This window comes from Falco cherrug, chromosome 11, assembly GCF_023634085.1.
Source record: "Falco cherrug isolate bFalChe1 chromosome 11, bFalChe1.pri, whole genome shotgun sequence".
NCBI classification, from domain to species: Eukaryota; Metazoa; Chordata; class Aves; order Falconiformes; family Falconidae; genus Falco; species Falco cherrug.
The window spans coordinates 23,156,275-23,168,997 of NC_073707.1; the positions used below are offsets into that span (position 1 = coordinate 23,156,275).

At 39.2% G+C, this 12,723-nt stretch overlaps 1 protein-coding gene across 10 annotated transcripts in view; it reads right to left on the bottom strand.

Annotated features, from left to right (window-relative positions):
* ABCC5 (ATP binding cassette subfamily C member 5) overlaps nucleotides 1–12,723 on the bottom strand; it is a 49,247-nt gene that overhangs the window by 15,947 nt on the left and 20,577 nt on the right. For all 10 annotated transcript variants that reach the window (XM_055723382.1, XM_055723381.1, XM_055723383.1 and 7 more), the window contains 12 exons: nucleotides 12,043–12,276; nucleotides 11,759–11,932; nucleotides 10,294–10,441; nucleotides 9,641–9,789; nucleotides 8,893–9,000; nucleotides 6,763–7,113; nucleotides 5,184–5,255; nucleotides 4,325–4,449; nucleotides 3,658–3,730; nucleotides 2,902–3,105; nucleotides 2,353–2,496; nucleotides 452–554 (listed from right to left, as the gene is read on the bottom strand). In XM_055723382.1, the coding sequence (XP_055579357.1) occupies nucleotides 452–554; nucleotides 2,353–2,496; nucleotides 2,902–3,105; nucleotides 3,658–3,730; nucleotides 4,325–4,449; nucleotides 5,184–5,255; nucleotides 6,763–7,113; nucleotides 8,893–9,000; nucleotides 9,641–9,789; nucleotides 10,294–10,441; nucleotides 11,759–11,932; nucleotides 12,043–12,276 (1,885 nt within the window). The remainder of the gene's footprint in view (nucleotides 1–451; nucleotides 555–2,352; nucleotides 2,497–2,901; nucleotides 3,106–3,657; nucleotides 3,731–4,324; nucleotides 4,450–5,183; nucleotides 5,256–6,762; nucleotides 7,114–8,892; nucleotides 9,001–9,640; nucleotides 9,790–10,293; nucleotides 10,442–11,758; nucleotides 11,933–12,042; nucleotides 12,277–12,723) is intronic.

Sequence of the window (12,723 nt, forward strand, 5' to 3'; positions counted from 1 at the left end):
GCCTCACTATTTTTTTTAAAGCCCGCTGTAGTTCGAAGTTAACATTCAACAGAGAGAACCACAAATCAGAGGTCAGACCTTCCAATTCTTCATACATAAGTACCATGTCCTGCCCAGGACTCTGCAAGTACCAAGCCACACACATTACCCCTCTTGGGATAGGAGGGAGAGGCAGTGTGGGGGACAGTGCGCTGTAAGCTCCTTTATGCCAATGGCATCTGACCAGCAGCAGCCTGATTGAACTTAAAAACATTGTGCAGGCACCCATATTTAATGAATGAATTAATGTTCAGTGCCCACTACCTGTGCAGTATCAGCCACACTGAGTGGTCAGGACTTGAGAAAACTTCCAAAAGCTGGGAGGTACATTCATACTACACTATGAAAGCAAATGTTTTGATCTTATTGGTGCATAAAATAACTACAGCCAGAAATCTGATTACATAGTTACCCTCTTCCTTCTTTACAACTTTCTCCTTCTTCACAGACCCTGTTTTGGTACTCTTATCCTGGGGTCTTTTCAGTGAACTGTTTGTGTTCTTCTTTATATTAATCTGCAGGAAAACAATGACACTAAACATAACAAGAGTATTTCCTTTGACATTTTCATATCTGAACCCAAACTTTTTATAAGCTGCCTCCTAAGGACAAAGGTTTTCAACAGCTTAGCATTCACATCAAGGAGGATATTAACTTCACCGTTATTACAGATGACTGCCAACTCTGGTGGATTAAATTCTCCAGCTTGATTAATCTGAACTGCTACCAATCTGTACTGGTAGCGTGCAAGTTTAATTTCCAGAATCAGTGATACTATAAGCACACATGGTAGAGGAATGACACCCGTATTACCAAGAGACAGATGTAATCCCCATCCCTTCTAAAATCACAGTTGTAATTCACAACTGCAACTCACAATTTTCTTAAAAGCCTTTTTTTCCCCAAACACCCTAGGTACTTCAGAAGAAATCTCTCATTAAATGACTCTAAAGATGAAGTCAGGTTAGCTTAGTCTTCCAGAAATCAAATGTCCAAACACCAAACTGCACATACAATTACTGTTCTAAACCCAGCCATCTTCCCACAAATGGAAGTTATTACCTGTTCAGAAACAGCCTACATTAACTGAAACCCCCTACACACCATCTTCAGGGCCATCTTCCCACACTATGTGAAAAGAGACATCTCACATATGTCAAACCACTGAGAATCTAACTTTACCATCCATTTCTTATCCTACAGGGAATGCAAATTAATGCTCCTTACAAGAGCTAGTGTTCACAGGGAGACAGTGAAGGTCAGTCAAGCATGCAGACAGGAGAATCTCATCTTAACTGTCATTATATTAATCTTAAAATGGCAGAACTATAAGCTTCATGCCTCAGAAAGGATATGCAGAGTAATGAATGCATTGTATTGTTTTGCTTCTTTCACCAGCATCTCCCTGGAGAAAACTTCACCAAGCACCTTCTCTGTCTGTATATTTTTTCCAACGCTACCTTGTCAGAAACACATTTTTTTTTAAATGTCAGCAGCCTGTGAATAACAAGCCTCTCAACTCTTAAAAAGAGAACTGCTGATGTGCTCTGTAATCTCTTCTTACTAAGAGAAAACACACACAAAACTTAGAGAAGTAAATCATCAAATAAAAACCAGCCAAGTTGCTTACTCAAAGAATAAAGGAAATAACAGGAGAAAAGTGGTAAAAATTTAATTGCTGCAAATTTAAATGCATGTCCTACTAAATGGTTCTTACTATTTTCTAGATTTACATTTTTTCCATCAACTAAAATACTAGAGCATAAATCCAAGTTTCCATTTACAGCCACTGTCTCATAACAGAAGCAATGTTAAGCAGCCATTTTTCTTCTCAAAAGCCCCCAAACCAAAGCATTTTCAGCTACATTCCCAAAGTACTGTCACATCTAACTTTTGACAAGTTGTGTCACTTTTGCTGTGCCTCCGTCACACTCTATGTGGAAAAAAAAAGTAACACAGCAAGAATTTTTTCAGGCAAAGGTTAGTCCAGGTCTGTGCTAAGTTGGAGGTAAATTAAGAAGCAAGGTATACAAGAAACAACAAGCTTCCTGCTCTGAGCATCACCAGAGGAGAAAATACATTACTTTCATGTTCAATTCATGATGTTCATTGGCAGAGTCCTCTCTATTACACATTTCCTAAATACTGTGATGCAAATAAAAAGTGCTAACAAAGCACAGATTATTCTGCATGAAACCTATTGGTCAGATCAAACATGAACATGTGAAGGCATTTTCCAGTCTTCCAACTGTGTCATTTGGTTCACCTCACCAGAAAAGTCAACATTCAAAGCACTTTAAAATAAACAAGTACCTCAATATGTGGCGTCTCTCCCAGCTGTAGGTTATTAAAAATAGTTGCATAGTCCCCATTTAAATTCATCAGTTCCTCATGACTTCCTCGCTCAGTAATGCAGCCCTCTTTCATGAAGATCACTTCATCGCAGTCAACAAGATACTGGAGAAAACAGCAATAAGTCCAAGTCTCTATCATTACGTCCAGTAATCAAACACACTCCCAATTAAACCCTTTTCATTAATTTACAGACATCTGCACGTAACATGCCTCCTCCCATGTAAAAAACATCTTAATTTTCAAAGGTCCTGCATTGACTAGAACATCATGATTACTCTCACGCTACACAAAGTTTTTATGTTCTATCAAAACCAATCTTTAGCCAAATGTTACCAGTCACAATCAGACACCAAGCACCACTGGCAACAAATCAAGAATTACATTGTGCTTGCCACTTATTTGCAAACCTAGCCTGTAAATGTAAACATGCATCTTATAGATGGACAGGGTTGTCCTGTAACAGCATTTTGAGGAAGTCCAAGAAAGAAAGTATGAGAGATGTAGTACCTGAAGCTGATGAGTAATGAAAAGGACAGTCTTTGATTTCAGGTGCTTCCTTATTGCACTGTTAAAAATGTGATTTCCAACATGAGCATCTAAGGCACTAAGGGGATCATCAAGGATGTAAATGCTCCTGTCACTGTACAGGGCTCGAGCCAGACTGATTCTCTGACGCTGTCCTCCGCTCAGGTTAGCCCCTCGTTCACCAATCTGTACAGACACACACCCATTATTTTATTTCTACAGCACCATGCAACATAGATACTCAGAGCTCAAGAGGTGACCAGAATGAAGCACAGCATATATATTATACATACATAGATGCACACACCCCATAATATTAGATATTGTTCTAATACATATATATATTCTACTTCAGGTGTTCACTTCTTTGTTATACATTCAAACTCAAGGTTAATATACATGAAATGTGACAGTACTTTTTTTGCTTCTTTTACTTTTTTTATATTAACATAGCCATGCTTTTTTCTTAGCTATTTTAAATGAAGTTCAAATACATCCTGTTAAGGTAGATTAATTTACAACACAAAAACACCTCCCAAACTGTCAGTATCTGAGTCAAAATCATGACACAACGCTCAGTAGTTCAGGGCTTGCACTGATAAGCTCAACTCAACATGGTGCATTCAACAGCTTGGCTTACAAGCGTACCAGACTGATGTTCCCCTCACTCCAGTCTAGTCTGCCAAATCAAAACTCGTCTCCATCTACTGATTAGTTTACTATAAGCAAAACTTATACCTCTGTCAGGTCCCCATTTGGAAGGATGGCTAGATCAGGCCTTAGACAGCAACCATTCAACACCGTATTGTATCTAAAGAACAGTTAGAAAACCAGTAAGAACACTGTTACTTCCCCCACATACCTAGCTAGTACAGCATCATCTCACTTTCTACACCAATGTCCGACATTCCTGCAGCCTAACAAAAATGATCTGCTTTGGATTCCCAGGAAGAAACTGAGGATAATGATTAATCACCTACTTCTGAAGTACTGTGAAGGTAAGGAGGCAATTTCTTTCTGGGGACAGCTAGCACAGGCCACAGGCAAGGCCCTCACTGCATCAAATGCCAGTACCTTGCAAGCAGCAGTTGTGTTTAAAAAGGGCAAGGCCAGGACAGCAAGAGGCTGCACAGCAGCTGCTAAAAACAGAGGTCAGACGGTACTCCTGCATGAGGTATAGCCCTCAGCGCAAATGAGCTATGACAGATGCATGGACAGCCATCAACCACAGTGACCATGGGCAAGAGAGGCAGGCTCTTAAGTCTGAGACTTAAAGGAATCCTGAAAATAGACCCTAAAAGGATACACAGGCTTTAACTGCAGCGTACTCTGCATTAATTTTCCCCCACACTCTGGGCAAGAATTACTAAGCTTTCACGAAAATCAGCAAACAGTTCTGACAAACCTTTCTTCATCATATTCCTTGCCAAAAAGAATGTTGTCCCGAAGTGTAGCATTGAGAATCCATGCCTGCTGGGCCACATATGCAAATGTTCCACTTACTGCAACGCTACCCTCCAAAAGGGTCATCTGAAATTAAAGGTAAACTCTGAAATTATGCTATTCCATGCTTAGAACAGACTTCGCTCTGCAGAGTACAAGTAAGTGAAATGGGAGACAGGAAAGAGAAGAGCAGAAGTGTTATCTCACAGTTTGTTACCCGGTGTGCAAAGAGCCAATCTCACACACAGAGCTGAGATACCATTTATTGCATGTCTGCGCAGAGATGCGTATGCAAATCCACAAAGCTAGCAGCACCTCTCAACACACAGTAAAACATTTTATACACTCGGAACAATCGTTTACAATTATGTTTAGTTACATTTAATTCTCATAGGTTCTAGCAAGCCTCCCCTCCATTTAAAGGTACAACATTCTGGCTTTTCACCTCCCAATTCTTTAGAGAGGGGGCTTTCTTTGCTCGAGGGTGGATCTTTTAGTATGCCAATTAGGACAATTCACATATAGTTCAAGTAATTTTCTGTTTGGTCTCATTAACCATTTGGTTCTCCTTGAGCTTATCTTGTTATGTCCCAGCTTGACAGAGATATGGCAGCTATTCCTTCTCCCAAGGCCATGTCTTGTTAAGTATTTGTAACATCCTCTGTTTTTCAAATTCTTTCTTGTTTTTCATTATAGATATTTACATATTTTGTCTAAATTTCAAGTTAACAGACTGACCTTCTATTAACCACATATATGCATATGTCTTATCTAATACTGAGCCCATCAACTACAGAAGCAGTCAAAACAGAATTTCTCACCTGTCCTAAAATTGCTGAGATAAGTGAAGTTTTTCCACTCCCCACACTGCCGCAAATTCCAACAAGTTTTCCCTAGACAGAAAAAAACGTAAGTTATGGTACTCATTTCTTACACTCTCCATCCCTTTCAGAATTTGGACTACCTTCAGTACCTCCGAAGGGACAGCTGGACATTAATGACAGCTGAAAAGGGACATAATAGACAAAAAAGCAAGACAGTCAGTATTTTAACTCTCAAATAAAGATATGATGAATATCATACCAACAAGGAATGCTATCCCACAGTGGACTAATACTGAATCAACTCTACAGGTAAAAATGAATGTATTTTAAGACCATCTCCCTTTTGACCAGGCCTCATACGGGCCCAGGGAATGCTGCACTCAGCAAAAGGCACCAACGCTTGCCTGAACAGAATGCACCAAGATGCTTTTGAAAGTGGTAAAAAAAGATGTAAAGACAGAAAGAATGAAAGAAAAGCAGAATTTAGGATATATGGGTCCAGTAAATCTCCCTGTCTATGAGATTCAGTTTGCTAACAAACACATACCAAAAAAAGGCTAGAATTCAGTCACTTTGAAGTATGTCTCTGAAAAAAAAAAATAGATGGGCGAGCTGACACCCATATTAAATAATGAATTCATCAAAACTATTTTTGTTCCTTTCGTAAAAAAAGGTAAAGTGGATAAAAGGATATATAGCCACTTGTGGAACACATTACTGGCTTCTCGTTTGCAAACTTCTGACAGAAAACTAGACTTGATATTTTCAACTGTGTACTCTTTTTTTCAAGGCTGTTTTTTAAAGTAAATGCATCCTCCTCAGAAGTTTAAAATATAGGGGGGGTTATAGTTTAAAATAGTCTAAACCATCCCACTACTCATCTGACTATAGAAAACAATTTAACCACAAGTATCTTGATAAATACATGGATCCTATTACTACAACACCCAACTGCCAGACTGCAAAACTGTTGTATTTGTAGAAGATGTCATATATTGAGTTCAATGCTTTTTCTCTGACATTTTACATCCTTTTACCCATCTCGGAATGAGAATTCCAACTACTTCTAAACTCTTGAAAGTCTCTGTACAAAAATTCTCAAGGAAGAAAACCACACATTCTTCAATGAAAAGCACTGTTATGCTCCATTAGAACACCTAATCACCTAAACAGTTCACAAAGAATATAGCCGAAACCCTGAAAAATTATCAAGCAGTTGCAGAAATACACTATCCACCAACACCCCACTGATAAATAACCCTGTTGCCCTGCCGATTCTTCAAGCTTGTATACTTTATGAGAACTAGAAACAGCAAAACCATCACATAAATGTGAAACCTATACAACCTGCAGTCATTTCATAGGCTGTTTGCAAAAATCTAGTTTGCTAAAATGGCACAGCTGTTTACATCAAGATCATACACTGCATCCTGGACACCGCAGTTGCTATGGATATTACAGGAGTGCACAAAAGCAATATGCTCCATTTCATGCAAAAATACACCGTGTCCTATTCCAAGGGACACATAAAAATGAGGCCTTTTGAAAGCTCAGATTTCCTCCTTTCTTCTCTCACCTTTTCTATCTCCAAGTCAATGTTGTAGAGAGTCCTCTGAAGCCGAAGATTAACCAGGTGGATGATTTTGTTCTCCTCTTCAGGGCTAGGATGGTCATCATTGTCCACTAGAAGATGGCCCTTCTGCTCTGCCAGCACAGCTTGCTGTCCCTCATTCTGTAGCTTCATTTTCTCTTTCTTGCCCTTGGTGATTTTCTTGTCTTTTTTCACTTTGGGGGTCAACTTTGGTGAGCTCTGGACGCTGGCGTGGGAGAAGTCCCAAGCCAAGGTAGCATTTTTCACCTCTATCGCGGTGTGAGGATTGGCTGGTTTTTTCTTTATCATATGAACCTCTTCCATTACAAATAAACTCTGATAGGAGTTGTGAGAGAGGTGTAAAGATGAGACACCTGATCAAGACTGGGAGACAAGCCTATGGCACACTCACGCAGCAAAACACATCAGGCTATATAGTAGGAGGAAGCTGAAGAGCAAAAGGTAGCTCATTAGTGTAAACTAACTCCAGGCCTGCTAAGTGGCTGGGGCATTCCTGGATGTGGTGGAAGTACTTAGATACACTAAGACTTTTACAGCACTGCGATACTCTGGAAGCAACATCAGAAGGGCTTATTCTTTTAACACTGTTTGCAACCGCAGCTCTGTAACTTCCAGATTAAAAACAGGAGTAGAATACATGGGTTGGAGTGAAGAGGTCATTTTAAGGGAAAGTGACTGACTTGTCCTGCACACCAACTCATTATGGAAAGAGATGGAATGACTTTTAACTTCAGCTTTTACCCTTCAACATTTCTGCTGGGAAAAAAGTCATCTCTCACAAGTTTAGCTGATCTGTCTTGGGCTGCTTGACAATAAGAAGACATTAAGTCCACTGTATCACGTTTTCCACCACATCCATCAGTATTTACAATCAACACAGATTAGGAAGAGATTTTTCACACAGTTTAATTACAAGATAAAAAGCTTTCCACTTACATAATTTATGACTTGAACTAAGAAGCCTTTTGTAATTAAAGACTTCTCAATCCTCTGCCTTATATACTCTTACAATTGCTATGGTCAAATCATACATTCGGAAGAAAGGTCACACTCATTTACAGAGCCAAAAAGCCAAGTTACATTTTTACTGTGATGTTAGACTATCCCCACCTCTTGTTATACTCCCTACACAGATTACCCTGTTTACAGTCAGACTGGAAGATAATTACAATTTCCCCTGTCCTTGTCTTCCCCCACCCCCAAAACTCCCTTCAGCACATTTGGATTTAAGAAAGTCTGGTTTAGGGTGACTCATGAGATGAAACAAAGATGCTCCAAAGCAATGGGATCTCAAAACCATTCTGCAGTTCCTATACTTCTCACACCCAGATTTGTTTCATGAATGCACTGCACAGAATCCATGTATCTGTCAATGCTTGTGGAATCCTATTTGGAAACTTCTAAAATGTCCAATGCACTATTGTCTTCAAGAGACAAGACAAAATTAAAAGGTCTGTCTTCTGAGTTCATACTAAAGTACACACAGCGCATTTACTTCACAGGGGTTGAAGGATGAGGTAGGGCTGTTTGTTATAAGGGGTTGAATTTTCTGCCGTAAATTCTGTTTTGTCAGATCACAACTGCATTTTATTCACCTACTAGAGTTTCAGTCACTTAACTAGACTGGAAATACAAAACTTCAGTTTTTCGTTACTACAAGCAAAATTCTACTGGTTTCTGCAAAGCTGCCTACATAATACATGATATTTTTCCAAAAACAGTTTCATTAGCAAAACAAAGTTTCACTGCAGATATACTGCACTGCCTTCTCATACAGATGGGTCTTTAAAGGGAGTTTAAGAATCATTATGCTCTGAGTCATCTAGTCCTGTACTCTTATCCCTTACAGTGGCCAACATAAAAATCATTAAATAATAATATTTTGCTTCCCACACCGGTATTATCTTAAACTTCTACTATTCCTTCACTAGATTTGTATCTCTTCCACAAAATACAGTGATCTGCAGTGCTAAGTGTAAATAAAAAGAACTCCTCAGTCATTAGAACATTACCTTTCAAGTGTTCCCTTAGTATCTATTGTACACATACAACATTCCACACATAGTTAAAATGGCAAGGCCAAACGCTGCTTACCTTAAATCTGTCAACAGAAACAGATGCCTCAGACAGAGACTTCACTGAGAAAGGTGTTACTTTTAGAGCAAAAGTCATTGAATTAAAGACAGTGACCACTGTGAATGCCTAAAAATGAGACAAGACAGATTATCACATTTGGATGCAATATGCTAACTTCAACCTTCTAAAAGCTGAAGTGTCACAACAGCAATTTAAAGCCATAGAAAAGGCCCACAGTCCAAGAATAACTATTTAAATATTCAACATGTTCTCAAACAGCCCAAAAGAGCAGATCTGCACAACTCTTTCTCCCGTGCTTTGTAACAGACCAAGACAGACACTTCAGTGTTTGCAGGCCTACCGAAAGCAGCAGCTAGCACAATCTGCATTAACCTATTACGTGAAGACCTAAGTTCAAATCCTGTTGTAAGCCATATGTGCCGTTTTCCATCCAACCATGCTGCAAAACAAAAACATCCAGTAATCCCAGTGCCCTATCTGAATAGCAAACAGGAGTGCTCATCTACGTTCAGCTCCAAACCCATTCTGGGGAAGGTCAGGACTGAAACAGCACTGAGAGGTTTTTGTGCAAAATGTAAGATTACATCTGCTGCTGTCAGACCTATCAGACGTTCTCTGTGAGCAAGGCTACAGCCTGGCCCCACTGGCACAGCCACAAAGCAAAGAATACGATAAAGAGAAATGACTTAGCAGAAAAGGTACTGTAGCAATATTGTAAACAATATGTTCAACACCAGTAAGTTACCTGAGCTGCTGTAAGATCGTAGCCAAGGATCATGTGGACAGAAAAGGTCACCACGCTGGCAATGACTACAACTATGGGAGCCACACCCACAGTGATGCTCTGGAAGTAGCCTGCACGCTCTAAAATTTTACGTTCTTCCTCACGAATTTCTAGAAATATAAATAGGGGCACCACATTTGAAGGAGGATTCGGAGGGTACATACACAGCTGATGCTACCATCAAAAATAGAGTAAGACAGGCCTAACTCTACGCTTTAGCATTTATCATATTATATATATACCTTCTCATAAAGACCACAGTTACAGACAGGCAAACTATAATGGTCTATAAATCTCCGTAAGAATAGAGGTCTGTCTTTATTTTAAAATGGAGCAGCTAGCACATTTATTAAATTATAAAAAATGGAACAAAATTCTAAAAATTAAGATTAGTGCCAGGACACAAACATTATTATGCTGGAAGGCAAAGCTTCAGAAGCAGATCTGTTCATCCGCCCTATCGTGCATAACAAATAGGAAGCCCAAAGGATGAAAGTGTTACCACACTGCAGGTACATTGACACCTATGGTACTAAGCTAGGAGGATGCACCAGGCTACTAAAGCAATGGGGCATCTGCACAAAAGGAAATATTTACAGATTACGTGAACTCACTTTGAACGTTCTGAGAAAATGGTTTGACCCAGGCATACATTTTAATGAACTTAATGTAATTAAGAACTTCATTCATCTTTTGCACACGTTCATCCGTTGTTGATACACATTTTCTTCTGAAATAAGCTGTGAGCCGTGACACAAACATCTGAAACAAAAGGCAACACCATTAATGGCAACTCAGAAAGAGCAAGTGCATTCAACTCCTCCTAATTACCAGAGAAAGATGATTTGGAATCTGAAAAAGGGATTCAGGGATGGGGCAAAGTGACTGTTGTTTTAACATAAAAGTCGGGCTGAAAACACTGTTCATATCCTCTCATCCACACTTGAGCACCACACTGACAATACCAAGTTTCAACAAAAATAAGATTTGTGAAAATAAGGCTGTGCACTTTTACCAGCACTGAATAGTACCAGTTTTAAGTTTTTTAAGCACCAAGACTACAAACACATTAACCTAAAAACACACCAAGTTGACCCTCATAGCAAAAGAACAGTAGAACCCATTTTAGCCAACCTTTTAACCTGGTCCCACTACAAGCCCAAAGAGCAAGCTGGACTTTGCACAGCCAGATCAGTTTCTACCATATGCCAGTGCTATGAAGGTGGTAACACAGTTTAAACACTTTTACTAAAGCAATCTAAAAATAAATAGTTTTTCACATGTTTCTAAATATCTGCTACTCTTGCATTCATCCCATTCCTGGTCTGAAATTAAAAATCAACACACTACTTTAGGAAGTTTTCACCTCCTTGCCCTTCTTCATACTCCTGCAATGTCTTTAGAGTCCCCACCAATAGAGAAGGACTGCTGAAAAGAACTGGAAAAGATGATCAAACTCCACTCCTCATTCTCCTCTTTAAAACAGAATTCCCATTATTTTGATCATTACAATAGGACCAAAGTGGACTTTACAGTATTCAGCCTCCATGCTTTTTTAAAATCTGTATCATGAATACAGTGACAAATCTTCAACAGCCTTACAGGGCATTTGAGAGGCAAGAAGAATCTGGCTTGAACTAGCCTATTTCAGAGCTCAGCAGAAGTAGAGGCAGGAGTAACTAATAAAGAACACCCTCTCCCAGATGAGGTGCTTTTCAACATCTTTTGTTGAAGTCAAGAGCAACATGCTCAAGCAACAATGAGCTCCTGTACAGAAACTGAAGGCAAGTGCCTTTCCAACCCTGACCACAAGCACCTGAGCATTCTGGAGTTTAATTTAGCTATGCATATTTATCTCAGTCAAATCTATCAGATTTCCTATTTCCATTTCCTAATTTTCTTCATCATTTTGAGCTTCCCGATTCCAAATCTCTGCTTCATACACCATCTTCAGAAACATGTTCAATAACATGCAGTGCCATAAATGGACTAAATCTAGCACATTTCAACACCTATTCACAACTATACGTATGTCTGCCCTAATAAAAAGGAAGTAAGTCTTAACTCTTTCCAACTCACCATTGCTGGGTAGAAAAGGATGAAGACAGCAGAGCCCAAGAAGCCTGTCGGACCCAGAATAATCACATTATAAACCATTCCTAAGATGGCCACAATAGGGCCCCCAGCCAACAAACTGCCAACTGCTGCAGCTTCAAACATCCTCTGACCATCATTGGAACATACATTTATGAGCTGAAAAAATACATAACATTATTTAGATATAAGGCACAGCTCATTCACAAAGGAATATAAATGCATATCCCTTTTCACACTGCAATTTCCAAAACAATGTTGCAGCTTACCTCTCCAAGAGACTTCTCCTTTATGTTCTTCAGCTTAAGAATTTTTTTAAACGCCATTGTCAAGATAGCTCCACGTAGTCTAACCCCCGTGCGGTAATTCAAAGCCCAGGTTAGTGCAAGGGACCAAGATCGCACTATTTCCGTCATAAAGATGCCAAAAACTAAAAACAAGCTGTACTGCAGGTTGGACTCACTCTGTTGGGTATACTCCAAAAGGTGTTTCACAACGAACGCCTACAGGAAGAAATGCAAGCTTGCATGAACACCCCATCATCCCAGAAGACCATGCAACAACTTTATGTTAAGTTAGAAATAAGCAGGCTACTTTGATTTTAAAAGAGCCATTTGAAAGAGAAAGGATCTTCTTTCTAGAAGTAAAAGGTGTCAATACAAGAAGTACTGTAACACAAAGCCCTGCTGAGAGCCAAGCACTGAGTCAAATTTAGTAAGTAAAGAGAGTTTAATTTGGAACCATATTCCTCGCAGTACACTTCTAATCTTCCGTGTCTTCTAACTTAACATAAATCTGTCAGTTAGCTGAAAGCAATGCATTATCATATAGAAGAGTTTTAAAATATAGTCACTACTACTTATACATCTGCACACATAAACATTCCTTTACGTGACATTAAGACCTTTTTTATTTTATCTTTGGTTTGCTTCAAACGTGCTTATTTGATA